At 46.0% G+C, this 22,366-nt stretch overlaps 1 protein-coding gene across 1 annotated transcript; it reads right to left on the bottom strand.

Annotated features, from left to right (window-relative positions):
- Nucleotides 1-63: 63 nt before the first annotated feature.
- Nucleotides 64-21,934, bottom strand: zfyve9a (zinc finger, FYVE domain containing 9a). The gene is made up of 20 exons (XM_083690455.1): nt 21,808-21,934; nt 16,631-16,733; nt 16,231-16,338; nt 13,931-14,559; nt 13,067-13,810; nt 12,615-12,714; nt 11,623-11,799; nt 11,271-11,434; nt 10,541-10,670; nt 9,970-10,092; nt 9,615-9,770; nt 8,370-8,594; nt 7,085-7,167; nt 6,866-6,970; nt 5,966-6,116; nt 5,572-5,652; nt 5,256-5,418; nt 4,845-4,950; nt 4,429-4,605; nt 64-4,116 (listed from the first exon to the last, which is right to left on the bottom strand). The coding sequence occupies exons 3-20, from the start codon at nt 16,298-16,300 to the stop codon at nt 3,955-3,957; spliced, it is 3,546 nt and encodes a 1,181-aa protein (XP_083546581.1). The 5' UTR covers nt 16,301-16,338; nt 16,631-16,733; nt 21,808-21,934; the 3' UTR covers nt 64-3,954.
- Nucleotides 21,935-22,366: the final 432 nt, after the last annotated feature.

Genomic DNA, 22,366 nt, shown 5'->3' with positions numbered 1-22,366 from the left:
GTACACAGAGGCTCAGGCAGACATGGAACCCTCACAGATATCTAATACTGTAGCTTGACATGCATAAGCCATTTACCAACTGTCTTGTCAAAGGTACTATATACAGTGAAATATAATAATTTTAAAGGCTCCATAAGGCCCAAGTCTCCCATTTGTGGCACTTGTCACTTTGTTCTGATTAATATGTATGTTATTTTACTGTTATCTTAAATATACTGTCTCACCACATGATATGTGGTTGCTACTGCACATTGCTAGAAAATAATAGTCACTTATCTTTTGAAGTTATGTCTCGTGTTGAACAAACTCACATTTACACACTGTATAGCTATCAGCTGTGCACATTGGAATCATATAAGTGAGTTGACCTTTTAGCAGTTAATTGTTCATGCTTGAGCAAGTCAAAGTTGTACAGTATATTATCATAGGATAAAGGGAGGTGAAGTCTCCTGAAAATGCTTACAGAAAGCCATAATGGATCGAAGTCTGAGCAAATTGGAGACCATCCCCAGTTCATATATCTCTATACATATGAAATACTGCCAAGAATCAGAATCCCATCATTTCTATGTAGTTTATTCAGATTATATTATATATTTATATTTAATTATATTATCTTTCTCATCTCAAGACAAACCGTAGGAACCAACAGGTAAGGGCTAAGACGGTCAAACTACATTCCCCTCTTCTCCCTGATGTGAGCACTTGTTTACTACCCCTCAAGGGCTTAAAATAAATGGATTTACCATATTTCCTACACTAATCTTTGTCCTTTAAATCCATGAGGATGAGTGAACACTTTAGGAAACGGCATTGGGCTTATGTGAACTAGAAAGCTTTGGCTGGAAAGGCCTTTGTTACTATTCAGTTTGTTGAACCATGACATACTCTCAACATTTTCTTTCTCATCAAAATGTGTTTGCTGTCCTCAGCTCTGATACATGTTTGTGTAGGAGTGTTTACCCTGAAAAGAGACTTGACCATATATTGTAAAAGGCTCAGGGCCGCAGTCAATCAACACCAGTTAACAATGTATTTTGGGCAAAAACGAAGCATGCATTTCACTTTTTTCTATAAGTTTTATTATACATATACTACAGTTTTTGATAAAGACTGCTTTTATTGACATTTGTTGTGTACAATAAAGAAAAAAAGATGTACAGGGTTTTTGGCTTTTCATACATTTCATTTCTTTTTGATTGATGTCAATGTTAAAATAAAAAAAAAAAACAGCATTTTCTGAAAACCCAGCCACTTTCAGGATTGTAATGAATGGATTTTTGTTTTCCACAGAACAGAAAAATATTGTCAAAACGCAATGTTGATTTGCTCTCTTCCCCATTGCAAGCTTGTTTGTTTCTGTATGCATGCAGTGTTAGAGTTCTGGTAGTAAGTCTGTTATAATTGAATAAAAAAAATGCTACTATCAATAAAACAATTGCACCTTTTGGATATAAGGTATTGCACACCAAAAATAATGCCAAAGACAAGTCATGGAAAACAAGGAATAATAAGCATCTTGAACTGCCACAGATTTTAAGACAAAATCCTTAGGATGCCTCATCTTCATGTCAGAGATGTGTGGAAAGAAGTCACACTATCAGTTGTCGGAGAGCGATGAAAGCTTCTCTCCAGAGAGCTGACTTGCACACAGGAGAGGACTAACACAGTGATGAACAATACCAACTCAGGTAGAACAGGAAGGGTGAAATCCTCCAATGACCATCGGGATCTTTTCCAACCATAGCAGTTGCCTCTGCGCTTTCATACAGTCTTGTTAAAGCACAGCCCGATTCTTATCCTGGTAGGTCCTCAATGCTGCCAGCCGCATTTTTAAATGATCTAAATGACTGGCTATCTTTAATAGCTACAGTTTACTTGAACTTACACACTAACGCTGTTTGTCAATGCATTGGCTCTTCTGCAGATATTCATATCATATGTGATTGTCTGTTATGGTGCTGCCCAATTATCTCTGTTGCAATGTTCATAGGCATATTGTTTTATTAAAATAAAACACTTGACAAAACCACAAATGGCCATGCCTCTTGTTTTTGATATAATGTATTTTGTGTCTGTTTGGCCACTTAGTCTTATCTGATGTCGCAGCCTATATTGAATATGGAGAAATGTAACATTTCACTAATGTCAGAGGTCTACAACAGATAGAATTTTGATACAGGGTCTCTGCCAAGTTGCCAATTGCAGCGACAACAAATTAGACAGATCAGTCAAAAATTAAAATAAAACACATGGGTACAGTTTATCAACAGTGACAGGAGAAATACATTCTTGTCTTTTCAGATCCATGTCCCTGAAGGAGAGGGCAATCCAGGTCTTGATGGGCCACAGAGCCTGTTGGTTTTTTACCCAGCGGCTAAACTTCTAACTACTGACCCCCGACTTTGGCTGACCCCTCCCTCAGTGTCTGTGTCATCTTTTTGTTCTGTTCTCCTGTAAATGGCTTAGAATCCAGTGCACTGCTTCTGTATTTTATACAGTCTTTTACAGTTTTTTTTTTTGTCTTCTTCTTTTTCATAATTTAATTTCTTCTTTGTATAATGAAGACGGGCCAAAATCAGTCCAGTGATTTTTTTTTTTAACCGCCCATCATACAAAAAACAGAGAGCTGATGCTATCGGGTCGGTGGAGTATGAGAGACGTGCATTGATGTGACTAGTTTATTTGGGGTAGAGGTCAGGAGGGTGTGACGTTTAAGCAACAACAACCACGTCCTCTGCTTTTCCATTGCTTATAGAAAGAGGATTAGACTGTGGCTAGTTAATGGTGCTGAACTTCACATCCTAGGTGTCCAGGTGTAAATGGGAAATATGTGAGTAAAGCATTGAAACCTTTATTTGTTAGCTGAATTCCTGTCTAAGACAAAAGGGTGGTCGACGTGAAATTTGACATTCTGCAGCTTTGTTGATATCACCAAGCGTCATTCAGGAGTATTGAGTTGACCGAATCAAAGTCCATGACAGTAACGCCATCATCTCTTCCACTGTACCTCAAAGTCCAACTGCTTAGCAGTCCTGGTGAAACAGACACCCTTTTATTTAGGATTTCTGGAAGCTACAGAGGTGAAGCTATATGGAGGCAGTGCGCAACCTAAAAAAATGTATGTACAAGCAAAATAATATTCAAAACTCTAGCAGTCCATGTCATGAAATAAAGCATCTGGTGATTATTGGATAAAGCTAAGAGGCAAGACTGAAGCCCAGAGGAGTTCTCTCTTCTTCTCTTTTCTAATTCTTCTTCCTCTGTGAAGAGTTGCTGCTGCAGGCACTGTGCACCAGGGTGCAAATAAACGGCATCACCAAGCGGAGGCTCTCTCACTCTCTCTCCATGTCGGTGATTTTCTCCTTTCTTCCAAGCTCGATGAACTTGGTACAGTAAGTCCCTGTCAGATGAAATCCCGATCGGCCACAGTGGAGGACGACGCACCCCCTCCTGGGCGTCCTCAGAGCACCCATGCTACACGGAGGCTTTTGGAGACATTACCCAGGGTGCAGTGCTTCTGCTTTTGCCCACAGGACTTCTGGCTACCACAGTGGAACTGGAATGGGGGAGGGGGGGGGTGGGTGGGAAAGGGTGAGGGGTGTGGGAGGAGAACTCAACAGCACAGTGCAGGGGAGGGATGAAGATAGTCCTGCTCACAGTTCCTCCAGGTGAGCCTGGGTCCAAGAGCAGGAGGAGTGGAGATGGTGCATAGGTGGACTGGGGGAATGCTACTCCGCATGGCACGGCACAGCACAACACAGCTTTCAGGCTCTCTGAAGTGCAAATGGGGGGGAGGTGGAGAGGTGAAGGGGTGGAGAGGGGTGATGGGGTGAGGCATGGTAGGAAAAAGAGAGGGAGAAAGAGAGAGAGAGGTGGAGGCAGAGAGACACGACGGAGTGTCTTAAGACTCCGTCTGAGACAGGAAACAGGGTTGGAGAGATCGCCTCTCCCCTACAAGATGATCTCCAGGATGTAGAAGACCAGTTCCATGACGACAGGGCCCTCGCTAAGTTGGCAGGCTCCTCCGTGGATGACGGGGATCAGAGCGCTGTCCAGGTCACTCAGGTACTGAGGCAGCAGGGGCTGCCCGTTGCTCCCTGCCAGGTAGCCCACCTGGAACACAGGGCAGAGAGGTTACCGAAGAGTACAACCACCCGACTATGTCACGTTAATCACAGAAAAGCTATTGGGTTCACAGGTTTGTTTACAAAGAAGATGGGCTATTATATATGACTGTTACAATGGATGTTATAGCCATTACATCTGGATGTGTAGGACAGTGGAATGACACAGGCTGTAATGCTAAAACACGGTGGTTTTACTATACACCCAAACATCATTAACACCCAGTGACCCAGATACATCGACTGACCCGTGAGGTTTTGATGAGCAACAAACCAATGCACTACTACTCTGGACTCTTACCTGGTCAGAGTCCAGAGTGACTCGTAGCCCCAGCTTGGCCATGCCATCCTCCTTCAGCAGTTTGAGGTGCGGGCACAGCGCCATGCAGAAGGACCGTGCGACTGTCTCCGTCAGCCTGCTGTGGTCAGCAGGATCACTCAGACCATTGGGTTGGTCCTCGCTCTGTAGGAAGAACACCTGAAGGAACATAGGGTCTGAGAATGGGTCTGTGTGCAGTATGGTTGAGGCTTTTAAAACAATAATGGATGTAAATGTATGTCAAGTTTTTGTGAGATCGCAATAAAACAAACAACATTTTTGGAAAGTGTTGGAAATAAATTGCGATGTGGACACATGGTGTGTGAAAATCAGATGAAGCTACAGAGTGTAAAAAAACACATATCCCTGGTGTTGTGTGAGACGGTGATGTCACATACCTCTGTCCAGCGGATGACCTTGCCATTGGCCTTGAACTCAGACCCATGGAAGATCTTGACACTGGTGATGGACTCCATGGACTTCCCATCGATGGGGCTGATGACTCTGTGATTCAGGGACACAGGGATAGTGTTCAGTTTCAGATGTCAAGGTTCACAAATGTTATGTCAGAGGTATAAGAAGGCAAGAGAGGGGGGAAACACAATAAAAACAAATTGACTGTTGCCAATGCTAACTTATACATATTTGAATCCATCCCTCCCTTCATGCTGTTCTTTCCCTCTCCCACTCCCTTCCTCATTCTCCTCAGTCATTCTTTCCCTCCCTCACCCCTTTCCTCTCTCTCTCATCCCGTCTCTCGTTCCCTCACCCCTTTCCTCTCTCTCTCATCCCGTCTCTCCTTCCCTCACCCCTTGTTGAAGTTATGGTCGTCGTCCATCCACTGAATGTGGACGTGCTCCTGGCTCTCCTCCTGGTCGGCCTTGCCACATGCGATGGTGAAGTCCTTCATGTCTCGAAGGGCCTGGCGCAGTGAATCCATGGTCTCTGCTGTGATCTGAACCATCACACCGTCTGGAACAATTACACAGCATTACTGTACCATCTCACACACATACAGATGTGTACACAGATCTACACCGACTACCTGACACACATACACAAAGCAAAAGTCCAAAGGTTACCTGTGCATAATTGTCTACATTTCAGTCATGAGGATGTTCTTACCTTCTACGATACTGGTCTTCGCCAAGTATCCCATTGAGGCTTTCAAAGCACCACTGAACACAAAGAAGCAGGCGCCAGTAACTGGAAAAAAAAGACGAGGAAATGACTGATGGTATATGTATTGATGCTGTAACATCATCCTTAAATCTGTGGGTCCACTGTCCACCTCTGAGCTCATGTAATATAATATAATATATGCCATTTAGCTGACACTTTTATCCAAAGCGACTTCCATTTCAGTATATGTGGTCCCAGCAGGAATCAAACCCACAACCTAAGCGTTGTTAACGTCATGCTCTACCAACTGAGCCACAGAGGACCACCATGTTTATTCCCAATGTCAGTGTGTGTGTGTGTTTGTGGACATGGAAGTGAACCTTGAAACTGTGCTTACCTTTTCGTGGCTGGTGATGGATGCTGATGGCCTGAGTCTGGTAGTTACCGTCGTCGTTCTGTACACAGACCAGGTGGGAGTCGGCCCGCTCGTTGAAGCACGCTCCCATAGCCAGCACATGCTCATTGGACTTGTTCATGGCCTTCATTAGCTGTGGGAGAAAACGACACGTCCCAGTATGAGTTGTAGATAGGAAAGTAGGGCAAAGGGGCTGCCTGTTAAAACAGTTACAGTGAGCACATGGAAAAATGGGTTCCATTCGGATGAGGTAGATTTGCGCCATATTTCTGCACAAAGTAATAAACTGAGTTTTTTTTCAACGTCTGAGAAATATGACTGACTTCATCTTTATATTTAATCTAAGCTTTCGTTCACATGCCAGAAATAAACCCAAAAATCTGGAGGTTTTTAACCACTCACTGTGATAAGAACTGTAGTACAAGCTGTTGTGAAATAGTCCACATTTTATATCACTGAGTTCCCATCTGTCAGTTTGTCTGTGGCCAAGCAGTGTAACCAACTGAGCCTCTCTACCCATCACTATGGCTTAAATGGAGACATGCAGCCTGGTGTACTACTTATTTTGTGCAAAGAAAAAAAAGACTAGATCCTGTACTAATACAGTAGTGTTCATCCTTATATTCACCTAGAACCACCTCCCCTCCCAACCAACTACTCAAGCCTATACTTCCCTGTGGATAAACGTGCATTTTTTTTTCTATTAACCAGGAAAAGCCTATTGATACACAATGTCTCTTTGCATGGGAGACCTACAATAATGTGAACATCTATCATTCCGGCATCAGCTACACAGGCTAAAGCTGGTTTTATTTTATTGTTTATTTAGTGTATTATTATTTATTTAGTTTATTGGTTGGGGAGCCTGGTTGAGACGCTCACTTCATTATAACGGTTGCTGGGGATCTTGATGCACGTCTTCTTCACTTCCATGTCCACAACCAGACCCTTGACCATCGGTAACGTGTACTGGTAGTTACGGAAATCCTGGGGATTAAGGAAGGTATTATGAGGATTTAGAAAAATAATATCCAACTTAGAAACAGAGAAAAATAACAAACATACTGCATGAATAATATGACAGAAAACAAAGGTTCTTACGGCTAGCAGGTTCATGATGGTGTGACCAGTCTCTCCAAAAAGGGGTTTTCTGAATCGCACGCTGAACAGTGGGCAAGGATAGACTGCAAAACACAATGGTCAGGACTTACCACACATTTCTACACTCACATTCACCTAAACATACAGAAGCAAGTCAACCCCCACATAGACATCAATGACTGTTGGAAGTCCTTGCAGTTATGATGAATGATGCTAATCCACGTATTCATAACAATAACACATTTTTTCACCAGCAGAGGCTTCAAACCAAAGCTACTTACATTACTATTTTTACATTATCTCCGAAAACAGCTGGATATTTTCTATCAACACAGCACAAGAGCAATATGACCCATACAAGATTAAAACCAGTCTCCTTTGGTTCACCAGTTTATTACCGCAATTCAAAGCATAGAGCTGGTCACAACAGCTACACAAATATAAATCTATAAAGATAGCACTCTCATCCATGGCAACTTGAACTCTGTTCCCATGTTTACTGTCGCTTCAAGTAGGTCACAGTTTAATTTTCTATTTTCTTATAATTGTATTACTTTTTAAGGGCAGACTTCTCGACAATCCCTACAGGGTTTCTTAACCTCCCCTGCACAATTGTCTTTATTTGTCATTGTCATTCTGTCTATTTTAATTTGTTATTGTGCGTGCAATCAATAAATAAGTTTACATGGTAAAACAGCATCACAGAGTCAGTGTCCCTATATCACCAAAACGGCATCTTCACATGGGAAAACCAACAACCTTACGGCCCACTTTCAGTTACATTTTCAGTGCTAAAAGGTGAGATGGAGCTGAACAGGGCTGTTTCTGAGGGAGATTAATTCTCTGGTGGTGCCACTGCTGAGATTCTGTGTTTAAGCGACTCAGCGTAAGTGGCTTTGTTAATGTATTCTATCCTTACACCCGGTAATGTAAGTATGTCTGAGGCTTAACAGTGCCTGGCTCAACCCTGCTCTGGAAGGCCCATCTGTGAGAGGAGGGGACTTACTGAGGACGTGCTTCTTCTCCAAAGACAAACCCCACACGTTTACATTGCTCTGTGTATCCATGGGTAACAGTGAGAATACGTAAGGTGCATAAAAACTACAATTTACAGTGCTTAGCTAGTGAAGAGGTACTAAGAGTGAGTAAGCTCCTTTTGACACCTGTCTTGATACTATTTCTATGTCAATTCTAAACATCCATTTCTTGTCATTTTCACACAATCCACAATCATACTCAATCCAAACCGAGGCAAAAACAGGCACCGGCCAGAGTCAAGACTCACATCTGTACTCGGCACCCAGCCGCAGCATGAGGCGGATGGGGAAGACCTTGGCCCAGGGGGTCTCCCACTTCTGGACCAGGATGCCGAAGAGGTAGGGTGGGTTGGGCAGCAGCAGGTCCTGCAGGGACTGGAAGGAGGGGTTGATGTAGACGAAGCCCCCATGCTCCTTACTGCCCAGGAAGCTCTGAGTGAAGAAGGAGTGGCTTAGGTGGCTCAGCACGTTGCCTGCGGAGGGGGGGATGGGGCAGGAGGAGGAAAAGGGGAGAAGGAGAGATGCGGTGTGGACGAGGAGAGAGGTTGTAAAAGGCAGGGAGAGGGAGAAGGGAGAAAAGAGAGCAATTGGACATTAATCCCCAGAGCAAGACAAGATTTGACAGGTTGAAGATCAAAGCATGTTCCCTGGATAATACCATATGCGAGAGAAGAGCTGAGCCTAGTATAGTCAAAGCCCAACTGCTTCCGCACCTACAGAACTACTGCAGTTCTCATAAGGTCATTCACCCTCACACCGAGTACGCCTGGCCCACATATCCAATGTTACCAACACAAGGTTTCATGTTGCATCCATTTGAGATTTAGCGTCAGATAATACACAACACAAGCACTGTTATGGCTATGGCATGTGAGAGAGACTAATGCTTAAGTAAGCACTTATTGTACGGCACCAGGCTGATTGACAGCAACTAAACCAGAAAAGACAGACAATATGCAGCGCTTCCACAAGCCTGAATTAGCCACAGTGTGCTATGAATATGTAACAAGAGGAGCCTGGGGGAGGAACCCATCAATGTCACCCAATATTAACTGGTTTTCTGCACAGCATACGGCGGCGAGACACAGAAAACGTTGATGGGATGCTACATCATGTACGGCTGGAGGGAGGCAACCTGACAGCAGGACGCTAATATTTGAACAATGTTTTCCTGAGGAGGTCGACGCACAACATCAGCAATGGCAGACGCTAGCCTCGTTTTATCTAAAGACCTCCGGTAAGTGGTGCATCTGTTCTCTCTGAAGACCTCAAAGTAGAGCTGTGACTTTTCTCCAGCGCGGGAACAATTTAAGGTTACCTCAATTTAACTCGGAAGGCCTGACTGAGATGGATCAACACACCTGCAGACCTCTAGACTGAACTACAAATGTTTCCCTTGAGGGCCTCCAGACAGAGGAGCCTATTTTTGTTTTAGTGGGTCTCTTGGTTGAGTTGCTTATGTCTCTCTCTCTCTCTCTCTCTCTCTCTCTCACCAGTGAGGGCCTCCTGGTAGAGCTGCACAAAGTGGCTGAAGATGTCCTTGGGGATGCTCTTCTCATCTGGCAGACACTGCAGCAGTATCACCACCTCCGCCTGACCCACTGCATGCATGCCCTTCGTTGTCACGTACCAGCACTTCCTGTTTACGTCTGTACAGGGAGAACACATCAGACTTAGTCAGTTCGCTACTGTAGGTTTATTGTAGCTACTAGTCAGATCCTGAGCTGTACTACTGAACATGACAACACCCTCGGTCTCATGTCATACAGGACTACTAATCAATTATGTATGATTACGCATCACCTCCTTCAGGTGAAATGATGGCTAACGGGATATCTGGGCACTCACAGTTGACAAGCTTGACCATGGCCAGTAAGTTAGCGTTGAGCACGAAGACCAGAGGGTCAGGTCCTCCTTCCTCCAACTGCTGCATGAGCACGATCTCTGAAGGCCTCTCCTCCACCGCATAGTCTGGTGAGGTGTCAGGGTCCAGGCAGGAACCGGGTCGATGTAAGGTTAGGGTTGGGATTAAAGGAAGGGTTGGGGGAGGGAGATGAGGGATTATGGTCAGGGTCAGGGGTTAAGGAGAGGCAGGGGAAGGTAGATGGGGGTATAAATTGAAGAGGTGATAGAAATAGACACAAGTAAGTAAACAAACAGGGAGATCTCAAATTGGTCCAACCAATGACATGCAGCCAACTATTGTGCCCCCCCACCCCACCCCGTGATAACTCCTCCATGAACACCACCCTCCTCCCCAGCTCCCGCTCCCTCCATTGGCATGGGTGGTGGGCGAAGAAGCAGAGACAATGAAAGCACACAGAGACACAGACATAAACAACAACAACAGCAGCAGCAGCAGCAGACAGCAGCACAGCCAGTGCAGAGGCAGCTGAATGGTGAGGATGAAGGCAAGCACCTGTGATGTGGCCTCCCGTACCTCCTTTGACTCCTGTGGAGATGAGGATGGGAGGGAGCCCGTCCTCCGGAATCAGGCTGAGGGAGCTGCCCACGGGGCTGCCCACCGGGGCCGCAGGGGCCTGGGCTGCCTGGAGACGGAGAGGGGCAGAGAGGTTATAGCACAGGGGGGGCAGTGTGTGTACACTGGTGACATGGATGGTTCTCTGCTGAAAAGGCTTGGCAAGTGAGAGCAGGTTTTGAGATTCCGTTCTAGAACGTTGGGAGTGTGACTCTCAAGAGTGCCATGTCCATAGAGATAGAAAAGTGTATATAACATGCATGGCCTTGTCACTCCACCGTTCACATTCAGCAACATAGGTGTGTCATAAGTGTAAGACTTGGGAGCCACACCCATCTGATGAGTTATAAGTCATTACAGTAAAAAAAGGCACAAAAAAGCAACAATGATTCCATTTAAGAGATGACCGATATGTATGAGTCACCTAAACAGCTACGTCTCCAAGTTACGTGACTGTGCTCCACAACACACATAAACAACTAAACTGAATTATGTGTTCAGTCATATGCTGTGAGGGGAACTTAAACGAGTTAGAGCCGGTCGCTGTTTATGGGAAACACTGTAGTTTCTGTTCTTTTAACCCAGCACAATGTCTAACTCTAGGCTATGGTTAGGCTAGGGCTGTCTTGTAAATGTTTACTTTTAACCTTTGATCTGATGTCAACCATACCTCTGGCGAATCAGAAACAGAGGATTTGTTGGAGTACTGTGACACTGCCAATGGTTGTGAGTGGGTGGGGCTGGGAGCTGGAGCGTTGGGGGACTCTGCTGCTTCCCCATTAGGCAGGATTCCATCAGCAAACCAAACTCTCCTCTGCTCACGTGGGAGGGACCCTGAAGCGCACACACACACACACACACACACACACACACACACATTACTTCTACGGAAATCACAGTCACAAACTTTCCCAGTCTCAGAGGAAGTGACAAGAGGAAGCAAAATATCATAGAATTGCAACAAGATTCCAAAGAAAAAAAACTAACCGAAAAAAAGGAACACGACAGATGAGGTCACCTACCCTCTGAGCCAGAATGCTTGAGGACCCCTACCGGCACCATAACGGTGGGCGGAGGGGAGCCGAGGGCCCCAGAGGCCTGGGCCTGCTGCAGTGGTGGGATGGTGGAGCAGTACTCTGCTGGGTTGTTGGGGTTGGGACTCTGGTTGCAGCCACTCGCCATGTTCTCCCATGATTGAGCTGAGGGGAGAGAGATAGAACTCAGGCTACGGGACGATTTCACTACACAGGAGGACTCTTGTGAAACAATGCCACACATGATGAACCCGTAGCGCAAGATAAGGAGGCTGCACAGACCTAGGATCAGGATAAAGTAGCTTGTAGGCAGAGGTCTAAAGTCATTTTTAATCCTCATGGTTAAGGCTTGGATTGGAGAGGGTAGGCTGATCAGAGATCAGTGCCTTTAGGCAAGAACTACTACCCCGCAGTATAGCTCTGCAGCCGTATAGCTCTGCAGCCGTATAGATCTGCAGGAGTATAGCTCTGCAGCCGTATAGATCTGCAGCCGTATAGATCTGCAGCCGTATAGATCTGCAGGAGTATAGCTCTGCAGGAGTATAGCTCTGCAGCCGTATAGATCTGCAGGAGTATAGCTCTGCAGCCGTATAGATCTGCAGGAGTATAGCTCTGCAGCCGTATAGATCTGCAGGAGTATAGCTCTGCAGGAGTATAGCTCTGCAGCCGTATAGATCTGCAGGAGTATGGATCTGCAGCCGTATAGATCTGCAGGAGTATAGCTCTGCAGGAGTATAGCTCTGCAGCCGTATAGATCTGCAGGAGTATAGCTCTGCAGCCGTATAGATCTGCAGGAGTATAGCTCTGCAGCCGTATAGATCTGCAGGAGTATAGCTCTGCAGGAGTATAGCTCTGCAGCCGTATAGATCTGCAGCCGTATAGGTCTGCAGGAGTATAGATCTGCAGGAGTATAGCTCTGCCGGAGTATAGATCTGCAGCCGTATAGATCTGCAGGAGTATAGCTCTGCAGCTATACTCACCACTCATCAGAGCCGAGTGACAGGTGACACAGACGCGGGCCTCCTTCCTGTCCATGTACATCAACCTGCACTTCAGACTGCAGCAGGCCGCACAGAACACCTGAGAGAGGAGACACACACACACACACACACACACACACACACACACACACACACATTGGTACTCATACAGAAACACTGAGCATAGAAACACACATTCAGTCTCCATTCTTTGCCCACTGTTGGTGTCAAAATTATTGCTGTGCCAGCTCTTCCCTGCTACAGTGTCTGTTTGTTTACCACCCTGGGAAATTAAGCAGCGTTCACAGCCGTCCAGCTATTTCCCAGTGCAGTGTCAGCGACCAATGTGTTATTTTCCTGACCAAAAAATATTTTCTACTACTACCACTACGACTGCAATGCTGCTTATACAGGGATGAACGGGTTAAAATTAGCACCAGAGACACACTAACCTTGCCGCAGGCTCTGCAGTGGTGCCTCCTCTTAGTGAAGGTGAACTTGACCTCACACTTCATACAGATGGGAGCCTGGGAGTCAGGCACCCACACAGGCGCCACCTCACCCAGAGAGCTAAGGGGCTTTTTAGACAGCGCCCCCTGTTGGCCTGCCTGGAGGTCGTTATCAGGGCTGCCTGAGGACATCAGCAGGCCCAAGGGAGGCTCTCCACTCTCTCCATTCACCCCGACAACACATGGGTCGCCCCCGGCGATGGCGGTCTCCGTGGCTATGCCAGTTCGACACTGGGACTCAAGGTTTTTGTTCTTGCCAGGAGGGGCGGGGCCGAGCTGGTTCTGGACCTGGCCCGAGAGGGGGCGGGGGATCTGGAGTTTGAGAGTAACAGGCTGCTTAGGCCGCGCCCCTCCGTAGGGCACGCTGACGGGCTGCAGGCGGTTGTTGTTGAGTTTTGGAAGACCGCCCCCCGGCCCTCCTCCTCCCCCATCGCCATTCTCCTGCTTACTCTCCTCCATCTCCTTCTCCTCTGTGACAGAGTCCTCTTTGGAAGGGGGAGAGGTGAAAGGGGGGCCCTCCTCTTCCAACTTGTACCCACCATAACCACCTATTTCCTGTCCTTCTTTACCTAGGCCGTTGTGGAGGGCCATTTCCGAGAGCTGGGCTGTTTCTCCCTCCTGACCACCACCATTCTCCACCTCTCCTCTCAGCCTCTCCTCAATGGAGGACATAGTACACTCCTCCTCCTCACTCCCACCATGTCCCACCCCTCCTCCATTCTGAACACTTTCCCTGTGACCTTCATCACCAAAGTTCGCTATTCGTCCTCCTTCTCCTTCACCATTGTCCTGTGAAACAGCCATCACAGCCTCCTCTCTGGGCCTCTCCTCTATGGATGACCCGTTGCTCTCAGGCACCGATGCCGGCTTCACCTCCTCTGTTGACGACTCGTCACGCCCCAGCCCCTCCTCAAAAGTAAAATGGGTGTGATTTAAGTGGGAGCCTTCCCCTCTCCTGTGAGCAGCCCTCCCCTCCTCAGGGGCATCGGAGGCACCAGGCTGGTGATCAGCAGGGGGAGGAGGGGAGCTGTCCGAGGGCTCCTCAGTGAGCCCGTTGAGGTTAGGGCTGGCAGGGCTGGCAGGGCAGCCGTTCTCCAGGGCTGGGTGAGGAGGGGTGCTACAGGTAGACACAGGGGGTGGCGAGGTGTCGTCTGGGCCCACCAGCTTGCCGATGTTGGGTTGAGGAAGAGGAGGGCTGTGTACGTCCGCCGGCCTGTCCTCCCCCCAGGACGGAGGCTCGGGGCCTGGGGGCCGCTTGGAGTCGGCCCCGCGGGAGCCACTGGAGGGGGTGTCTGGGAGGGTCTTGAAGGGAAGCGGGCTCTCCCCGGGGCTCAGGTCTGCATGGGCCAGGGCGGGGTTCAGAGACAGGAGGTGGGCCGGCGGGGCCAGGATCTGGGTCCACTTAGCGTCTGAGAGTGTGGGAGTGTCCGTCTCATCTGTGAAGGAAAGAGAGGAGGGAGAAGAGAGAGAGGATGAGCCACAAAACAGGAAACGAGAGAATGCATGACAAACATAACAGGAAAGAAGGCTCGAGGTACCGGAGAAAACAGGAGCGCTGGAATGAAAGAACAAAGGAGGGAGGAAATACTGTACGTTACCAAACTAATTATTTGGCGCTGAAAGAGTTAAAAAAAAAGAAAAGAAAAAGGGAGGAGCGGAACGATAGATAAATTGAGAAATTAGGTTGGGATGGATTGGGAAATTAGTGTCAGGATGGACTGGGAAATTCTCTGAATGTGGGCCAATCTGGGCTCCTCCCCCTGGGATCCATCAGTCAACCTAACACATGAATGCTTTGGAATGTGGAGGACATTCCTAAACATTCACATACATATACACACACACACACACACACACACACACACACACACACACACACACACACACACACACACACACACACACACACACACACACACACACACACACACAAACACACACAAACACACACAAACACATAGATAGATAGACATTGGCCAGACACTCAGAAACATACATCAAATACACAAAAACAAGAACTGAGAGAATGACTCTCACACCCTTCAGTGGAATTCACACTAAGCCGCTCAAGCACGTGCTGCACATTGCCTTCTAACCCGAATGTTTGTGTGTGTGTGTGAATATACACACACACACACACACACACACACTGCTGCCGTTAATCTGCCAAGCTGGATCTCTGGCAGAGGACACACAGATAATCACTCACAGCCAGAACACACACTGAGCTCTCATTGCCATGGCAGGCACAAAGGACTGTGTGTGTGTGATAATCGGCAGGAGCGGCGCTGATTCCTAGGTCACCTTTGAGAAATTGTGGAAACGAATGCAATCTTACTCTCTCACTCGCATCATAGCTTACCTCACATGGTAAACCTCAGTCTGCTGATTCCAAACTTGAATGTCAACAGACTGGTCATGTCTATAGATAGCCTGAAGTGTAATGACCATGCACGACATGTCTGCCAAGCAAGCCCCATCCACCTAGTCACTGTTTTCAAAATGCACCAATAATACAATTTCCCTCTCTAACCACCACCACCCCCAAAGTCCTTGACAAAAATATATTTTATGCCCTGGACTGCTTGGCACCAATTTCACAGTCTCAAGTAACCCCGGGGGAAAAGGCTAATCCAATTAGCTCTATTCCCTCCCCGCCCACCCTCGTTTACCACCTGCAAATACTACCAACGTTTACTGGGTTCAAACTCTGCCAGCACCTGCGTTCCCATGCCCCCTCGTTCTGCTCAAACTCACACAGCACCTGCGCCATGCTGCCATCCAGCACCTGCGCTCATTATCAACTGTTGTTCTGTTGAAACTCCCCCAGCACCTGCGCTGTCTTCACATTCCCTCACAGTCATTCTGCACAAGCTTAGCGTTTACAAGAGGACATCGGTCCTTTGTGGCTCGGTTGGTAAAGCATGGCGCTAACAACGCTTAGGTTGTGGGTTTGATTCCCTCTAGGACCATATATACTGAAATGTATGCACTCACTGCAATGTAAGGCGCTTTGGATAAAAGCTAATATTATTAGGTTGTGTTACGAGGATCTACAGTGGCTACACCGCTCTGGTCAGGCATGTCCATCACCTGCCTCGACTCACCTTCGTTCTGCTCAAACTCGTCCAGCACCTTGTCCAGGTTAAAGGCCTCGGCCTGGAAGTAATTCTCCATGGGTCAGGCAGCTCCACCCTGCCGAGTGCTGTGTGAACCTGGGGGTAGAGGCAGGAGAGGTGGGGTCAAGAGGACGTCCAAGATGGAGGGTCACTTGAATGATTACTTTCTGGAATAGGAGGTGCCTCAACAGATCCACTTGATTGCTCAGTTAGTCAGCAACACACACCAGAATGGTCAGGACTTTCACAGACAAGGAACTGTCATTATCATGGATGACTATTCACATAATCAACATTGTTTACATCGGTCGACATTCACAATGGGTAAAGATGATCTCTCTCCCTCTCTCCCTCTCTCCCTCCCTCCCTCCCTCCCTCCCCCTCTCACCTGCACAGAGGTCCTCTTCAGCAGTCACAGGTAGCGGTGCTCTCAGCAGGCTTCTCTCTCGGCCCTCACTTCAACCAGTCTGGCACGCGCCAAGCGCCCATACCTGAGACAGGAGATGACAGTCTCAGTTGTGAAGGTGGGGTGGTCTAAGACAGGAGGCCTCTATTCGGAGGTTTCAGCGATCATTCCGTACCTTAACACAATCATTAACACGATCATTCCGTACCTTACATCAGCGTCAACAACTCAGACCCATTCATCGACTTAATGACTAATCACTTGTGTCAACGTTTCATCCCAGTGGCCTAGTATTCTCCTCGTAGTCTACCATGGAGCATAATTAGTGCACCGTTGTCAGGGGTGTAATAACAACGGAAACCAAGACAAATCGAAGAACATTGTAAGTGGGTGTGCAGTAGTGGAGGCTGGTGGAGGTAGAAATCAGACGACAGGGCTCATTGTAATGCAAGGTACGGAATGAGGAACGGTATCAAAACACGATTTCTACCTCCACCAGCCTGCCCTGCTGTGCAGTAGTGCACAACACTCCTTCTCCTGGCCAGTGCCTTCTTGCTGACAGAGTCCTCCCAAAGTTGCAGGTGAAAACTGCACAGTTGAACTTCAGGGTCATACGCATAAGGACAACAGCAAACTGCGGATTACACCAGAGACTAGATATTCCGCAGAGTGAAGGGTTTAGAGAAAAGGAGCAGAGTCAACACTTTTTCCGCTTAGTTTAAGATGCACGCTTTGGCCCACTGTCAGCACAAAGCAAGGAAGACACAGGCGGGGTAGGTGCTCTTCATACAGCCTACACAGCAAGGGCCAAACCATCACAGCAACAGTATCAGGGTATCAGCCATGACGCCTCCCATACAACACCCTCCTATCCAAATGAAAACACCACACCTCTGCCGAAAAAGTGGAACACTCCCAATGAGCATCCTCTCGCCAAATCAGGCAACATGAATAATAAAAAGGTGCACAAAACTAAGCGAAAGTGATTTAATTGCAGTACATCACAAACCTGAAGGTAACAGATGGTACATCACTTGGGAAGGAAGCACTGCGGACAAACCATGAGCATCCAAACACATGCAAAGTGCAATAACCAAACAAGGGTACATAAATCACTCACTGATCTAAATGCATCCTTGTTTTTACATATTATTTTAATAGACACTAGATGGCACTTCAATTTGACGTACAAATGTTAAGCACACCCATCCTCTGTGTGTCACTTACACAATAGTTTAATACTATGGTGTTGATCATGTGATACGTTATTAGTGATCTGTAGCCTATAATTAAATTTTGGGGGCGTAGTAGATGAGTGCCTCAGTAGATGATGAGGTACATTTAAAGTCAACAAACAAACAAGCAAGCAAACAAACAAACAAACATCTTAAATCTCATCTCAAATTAAATTACATTGTAAGCTAATATAGCTGCTCTGGACCAAGATAACCACTTTCACCTGACCCACTTGCTTGTTTTTCAACTCCTGGCATACAAATGCTTTATTTATCCCAAGCCTTCAACATGGAATAACTGGATTTCCTTACAATTCTATTCAAATGTCAGACAGACTCAAACCTCTCACATGGGTCCTGTAGGAGTATGAATGTTTGGGAGAACTCCAGGACAGAACACACAGAGAGACACACACTTCTCCGTGAGGACAGGAGCCTGTCCCTGATTAAGATTTAATTACTCTGCAGAGGCCCTGAATAATGCATCTATAGTCCAAGTAAGTGAGCGAGGTGTATTTTTAGACTTGTAAACTTGGTTTGAGGTTCTAGAGGAGACATGTGTGTGTGTCTGAGTGTGTGTGTGTGTGTGTGTAGAGTAGACAGGAAAGTGCAGGTCTGTCTGCATAGTTTGTTCGACTCGTGACAGTGCCTCAGAGGGGTCAGGATGTTGTACAATTCATGCAACGACCCATCTACGACCCAACTACCTGACCCTTGACTAACCAAGCTAATGACTTTGGCAGCGAGTCTCCTCTTACAATACATTACACTCAGTATCAGTCCCTCCTGAAGACCTCTTCATCCCCACTACCCCTCTGTACAAGTTTCTCTACTGTTAATAAATTAATAATAAAATAAAATAAAGTAATTTTTCCTTCTTCTAGCATTGTGAGTGCCAATGGCCCCTGGTCCTAGCATAGATTACTTTTTCTTATGATGACTGATGGATAGATGATTCCCTTACTTAGACAAATGTATTTGTTGTAAGCCGCTTTGGATAAAGGATCTGCTAAATGTCATAAATGTAAATGTAAAAATGTAATCTGTTAAAACAAGACGGAGCAGCGGAGCAGGCAATTACATTTAAGGTGGCTCAAAGTAAAACAAGAAATTCAGGACTTTTCTGCATGTACACACACATACCCCACTTCATCCATGAACTGGTTTCTGATAATGCTCTTTTGGTGTGTCTGACTGCATACCAGGGAGATGCAAGGTTAATGTCAACACACTTTGTTATACAAGGCACAAAATGCGCAACAAGGGATTTCTTTCATTGTACACAATTCTAGCATACATATTTAGCTATGGCACTTCTTCAAAAACCAAAAAACTATTTCAGAATAATTTTGTTTAATCAACCAATCCATCCGTACAATCTCAAGGAGAATAGAGTCAGTTTTTCAACCTTGAAACCATCTTATTGACAGTGAAACCAATTCACAGTAGCCTTAAATTGCCTAAAATGGAATATCCTGACATACGGATTACATGTTCTATTACATGTGTATTACTGAGGCGTAACATAGTAACACCCATGACTCACTGGAGTAGCCTGCTGGGACATACTGTTGTGAAAATTAAATGGAATGAGGATATATTGGAACACTTGGACATGCTGGAATGCGAACACATTAATAAGATTGGTTAGGTCTGTCTGTCTGTCTGTCTGCACGGGCCTCATTTCCTGTTGTTGCTCCGGCACTCCAGTCTGTCAGCTTGGACATGGCGGTGCGGGGTAGGGTGGTGGTCACAGGAAACCTCAAACGATTACTTCCTCGCTTTAAGAATGGTCTGACATCACTTTATAAGTCCTAGACAGCAAGCCTAAATGACCCTGTATTGCTCAATGATTGTTCAACATGCTTTGCTAACAGCAACAGAAAGGTAAGCCCTACTGTCTCCCTTGTAGTTGTCCCCATTCTCCATGTCATGTTTGATTTTGACGTTAAATGCCAGTCCTCTCTCAAAATCTTGATAGAGACTGAAAAACAAACAAAAATGAAATGGCATTGTGTGTATCCCCACAAGAAGACATAGCCTGGGCTCTACACTTCCCTTGTACGTTCTCTTGTGATCGGCCTAATTGCTCTGACAAGACTAGAGGAAAAAAAAAAAAAAAAACGAAACCCGCAGAGATTTAAAGCCGGGGAAAGGTAAAGAAAGTGGCCGTCATCTTGTCATAGAAAAGTGCCTCTTAGGGCTCTCTGCCTCATAGCAGACGTCAACGGCTATTACCAGATTTCTCTTTTTTTTTCCCTCCCAGCGCTTTGATCTACATTTAAACACCAAGAGACAAAAGACAGCAGGAGCAAGCTACTGGGCTGCTACCACAAGAAGGGGATGTAATACTGTCTGAGTGCATACAGTAACCTACATCTTAGATGTCTACACAGTAAACCAACAGGCTGCTACTACATTAAAGCTCAGTAGGCTACAGTAGATCCCCTGGGTTTGACACTGCTTTAAGAGCCACTTAATATTAATTAACGTCCTCTGTTGCTGTAGGTATGAGGTCCTGTCATGGCAAATGTCCTCCATCAGCTTTAGGACCCGTCCTTGCCCTTCAACAGATAGAGCATGTAGGTCTCCATGACAAGGAGAGACGTCAGATCGGACTAGACCAAGGTGAACCATGACTGGTTAAATGACATCCATACACTTAATGGAACTACTATTAATATTCATACTGCAGTGCAAGATCTCTGAATTGAGTCAGTGTCACAGATCTTTGTACTGGGAACTAATACATTTAACAAATGCCAGCAGCCTCATGCTTACTTTGAATGGCTGACTGTTTATCTGTTAAATCCAGATCCAGGTTTCTTAACAAATCATTAAGACTTTGATTACCCTGGTGTCTGACAGGAAAATACTGCACCCCATCCACATCTTTAAACAATTAAATGTATATGATCAACATGAAAGTGCCATAAATCTAGAGCGCCATATCAGAGCAAGTTAAGGGAGGAAAAGAATTGCATAATCTATGTAACAGAACACACACAAAAACTGTATAGCAGCAGTACAGCTACTCACAGTGTAATAATTGGAGTAAGACCAGGCCAAAAGGGAGACTCAGTAGCCTATCTGCAAAGGCACATTCAGTATCATACCGACAATATATGTCTTAGGTCGTTAGTACGTTTAATAATGAATAAGATTAACACATGGCAACCGAGCAATCTAGTCATTTGGTCGGTTGTTTTTAGTTGACTTGTGCAAGCAGGGACTTACTGCTGCCAGCTTCATCCGCTGCGGTATGCTAGCTAAAACCCAATCCAGAATCCACTCTGGAGGCCGCGCATAAGTTACAAAATAAATAGAAATCATTCATGTGAACAATGTTGCGAAACTTTAAAACAGTATTGTGGATACAGTGGCAACTGAGAGTGGAAATGATCAGAGGTAAACACGTTGGGAACAATGGGATACATTCTAACAAGCAGCACCATCAAATGTTGCGGGTGGTCGCGCGCGGAGTAGCAGCAGCTACTTGCTGCATTGGTTGTTTCAATCATGGACAGGCATATCGTCATGGCCCCGCTGCGCTTATAATGGCTAATACCCAGCGTAACTGGTTGTTTCTTCATTAGGCTGACGGTAAAGCTGTTAACCGCCGTAAGACAGGATTGCCACTTAGCTATAGCTTGCTAATGTTGTTTGTGTGGTGTCTCTTTTACTCAAGAGAGGAGCAAAGCCCTCGATATAAGTAGAGGCGATGCTATACTATATCAAATAAGCACCTAATCAGAAGGTCCCGCATAGATCCAATACAATTAGCTAACAACAACATACATAGCATAGCATAGCGTTCATAATACTGATGAATACAGGTGTGACTCCTTGCAATGGCCTTAGTGTCTGTAACATAAACGCTATAAGGGATGACTTGGAAAACAAATTCGCGTTTCTTATACTCACTGGAGGAATCCTCATCTTTACGCACAGTGCCACGAAACCCTTCCGTTAGTATCTGTCATTTTCTCACAGGTACACAATCGCCTTTAAATTCTAAATTCTAAGTATCCTCCTGTAAACCACAGTTGTGCAGACTCGAACAGTAGAAGTCGGAAAGTAATACTTGTGCGACAGCACTCATGGATCCCTCCCCCAAGGTTTAACATAGGAAAGGTTACTTCGAGCTGCAGCCGAGAGACATCTTGGCTCAAGCCGTCCAAATGGTGAGCCGTGCTTACGATGCGGTCCACCGTTGAGCCAAAATGGCATTCATTTCATAACCTTGCAAGATCGCTTTTCCAGAGCCCGGGATACATAGCGCCCCTTGAACCGGAGTATATGCAGTTTAGAACAGACCAGGGCCATGATCACGACCATGATACGTCATCGATGGAGATCAATTTTAACGCGATTTAACATTGTTATATAACTTTGCAGATATAGAGTAAACTGTTCCATACAATGCAATGTGAGGCGAGGCTCCAAACTCCTGAATAAGCGTATTTGTTTATAGATTAAGCAC

The sequence above is a fragment of the Argentina silus genome (assembly GCF_951799395.1).
Source record: "Argentina silus genome assembly, chromosome: 18".
In the NCBI taxonomy this organism is placed as follows: Eukaryota; Metazoa; Chordata; class Actinopteri; order Argentiniformes; family Argentinidae; genus Argentina; species Argentina silus.
The sequence above is the reverse complement of the archived record's forward strand: the minus strand, read 5'-3'. Positions and strand labels throughout refer to the sequence as shown.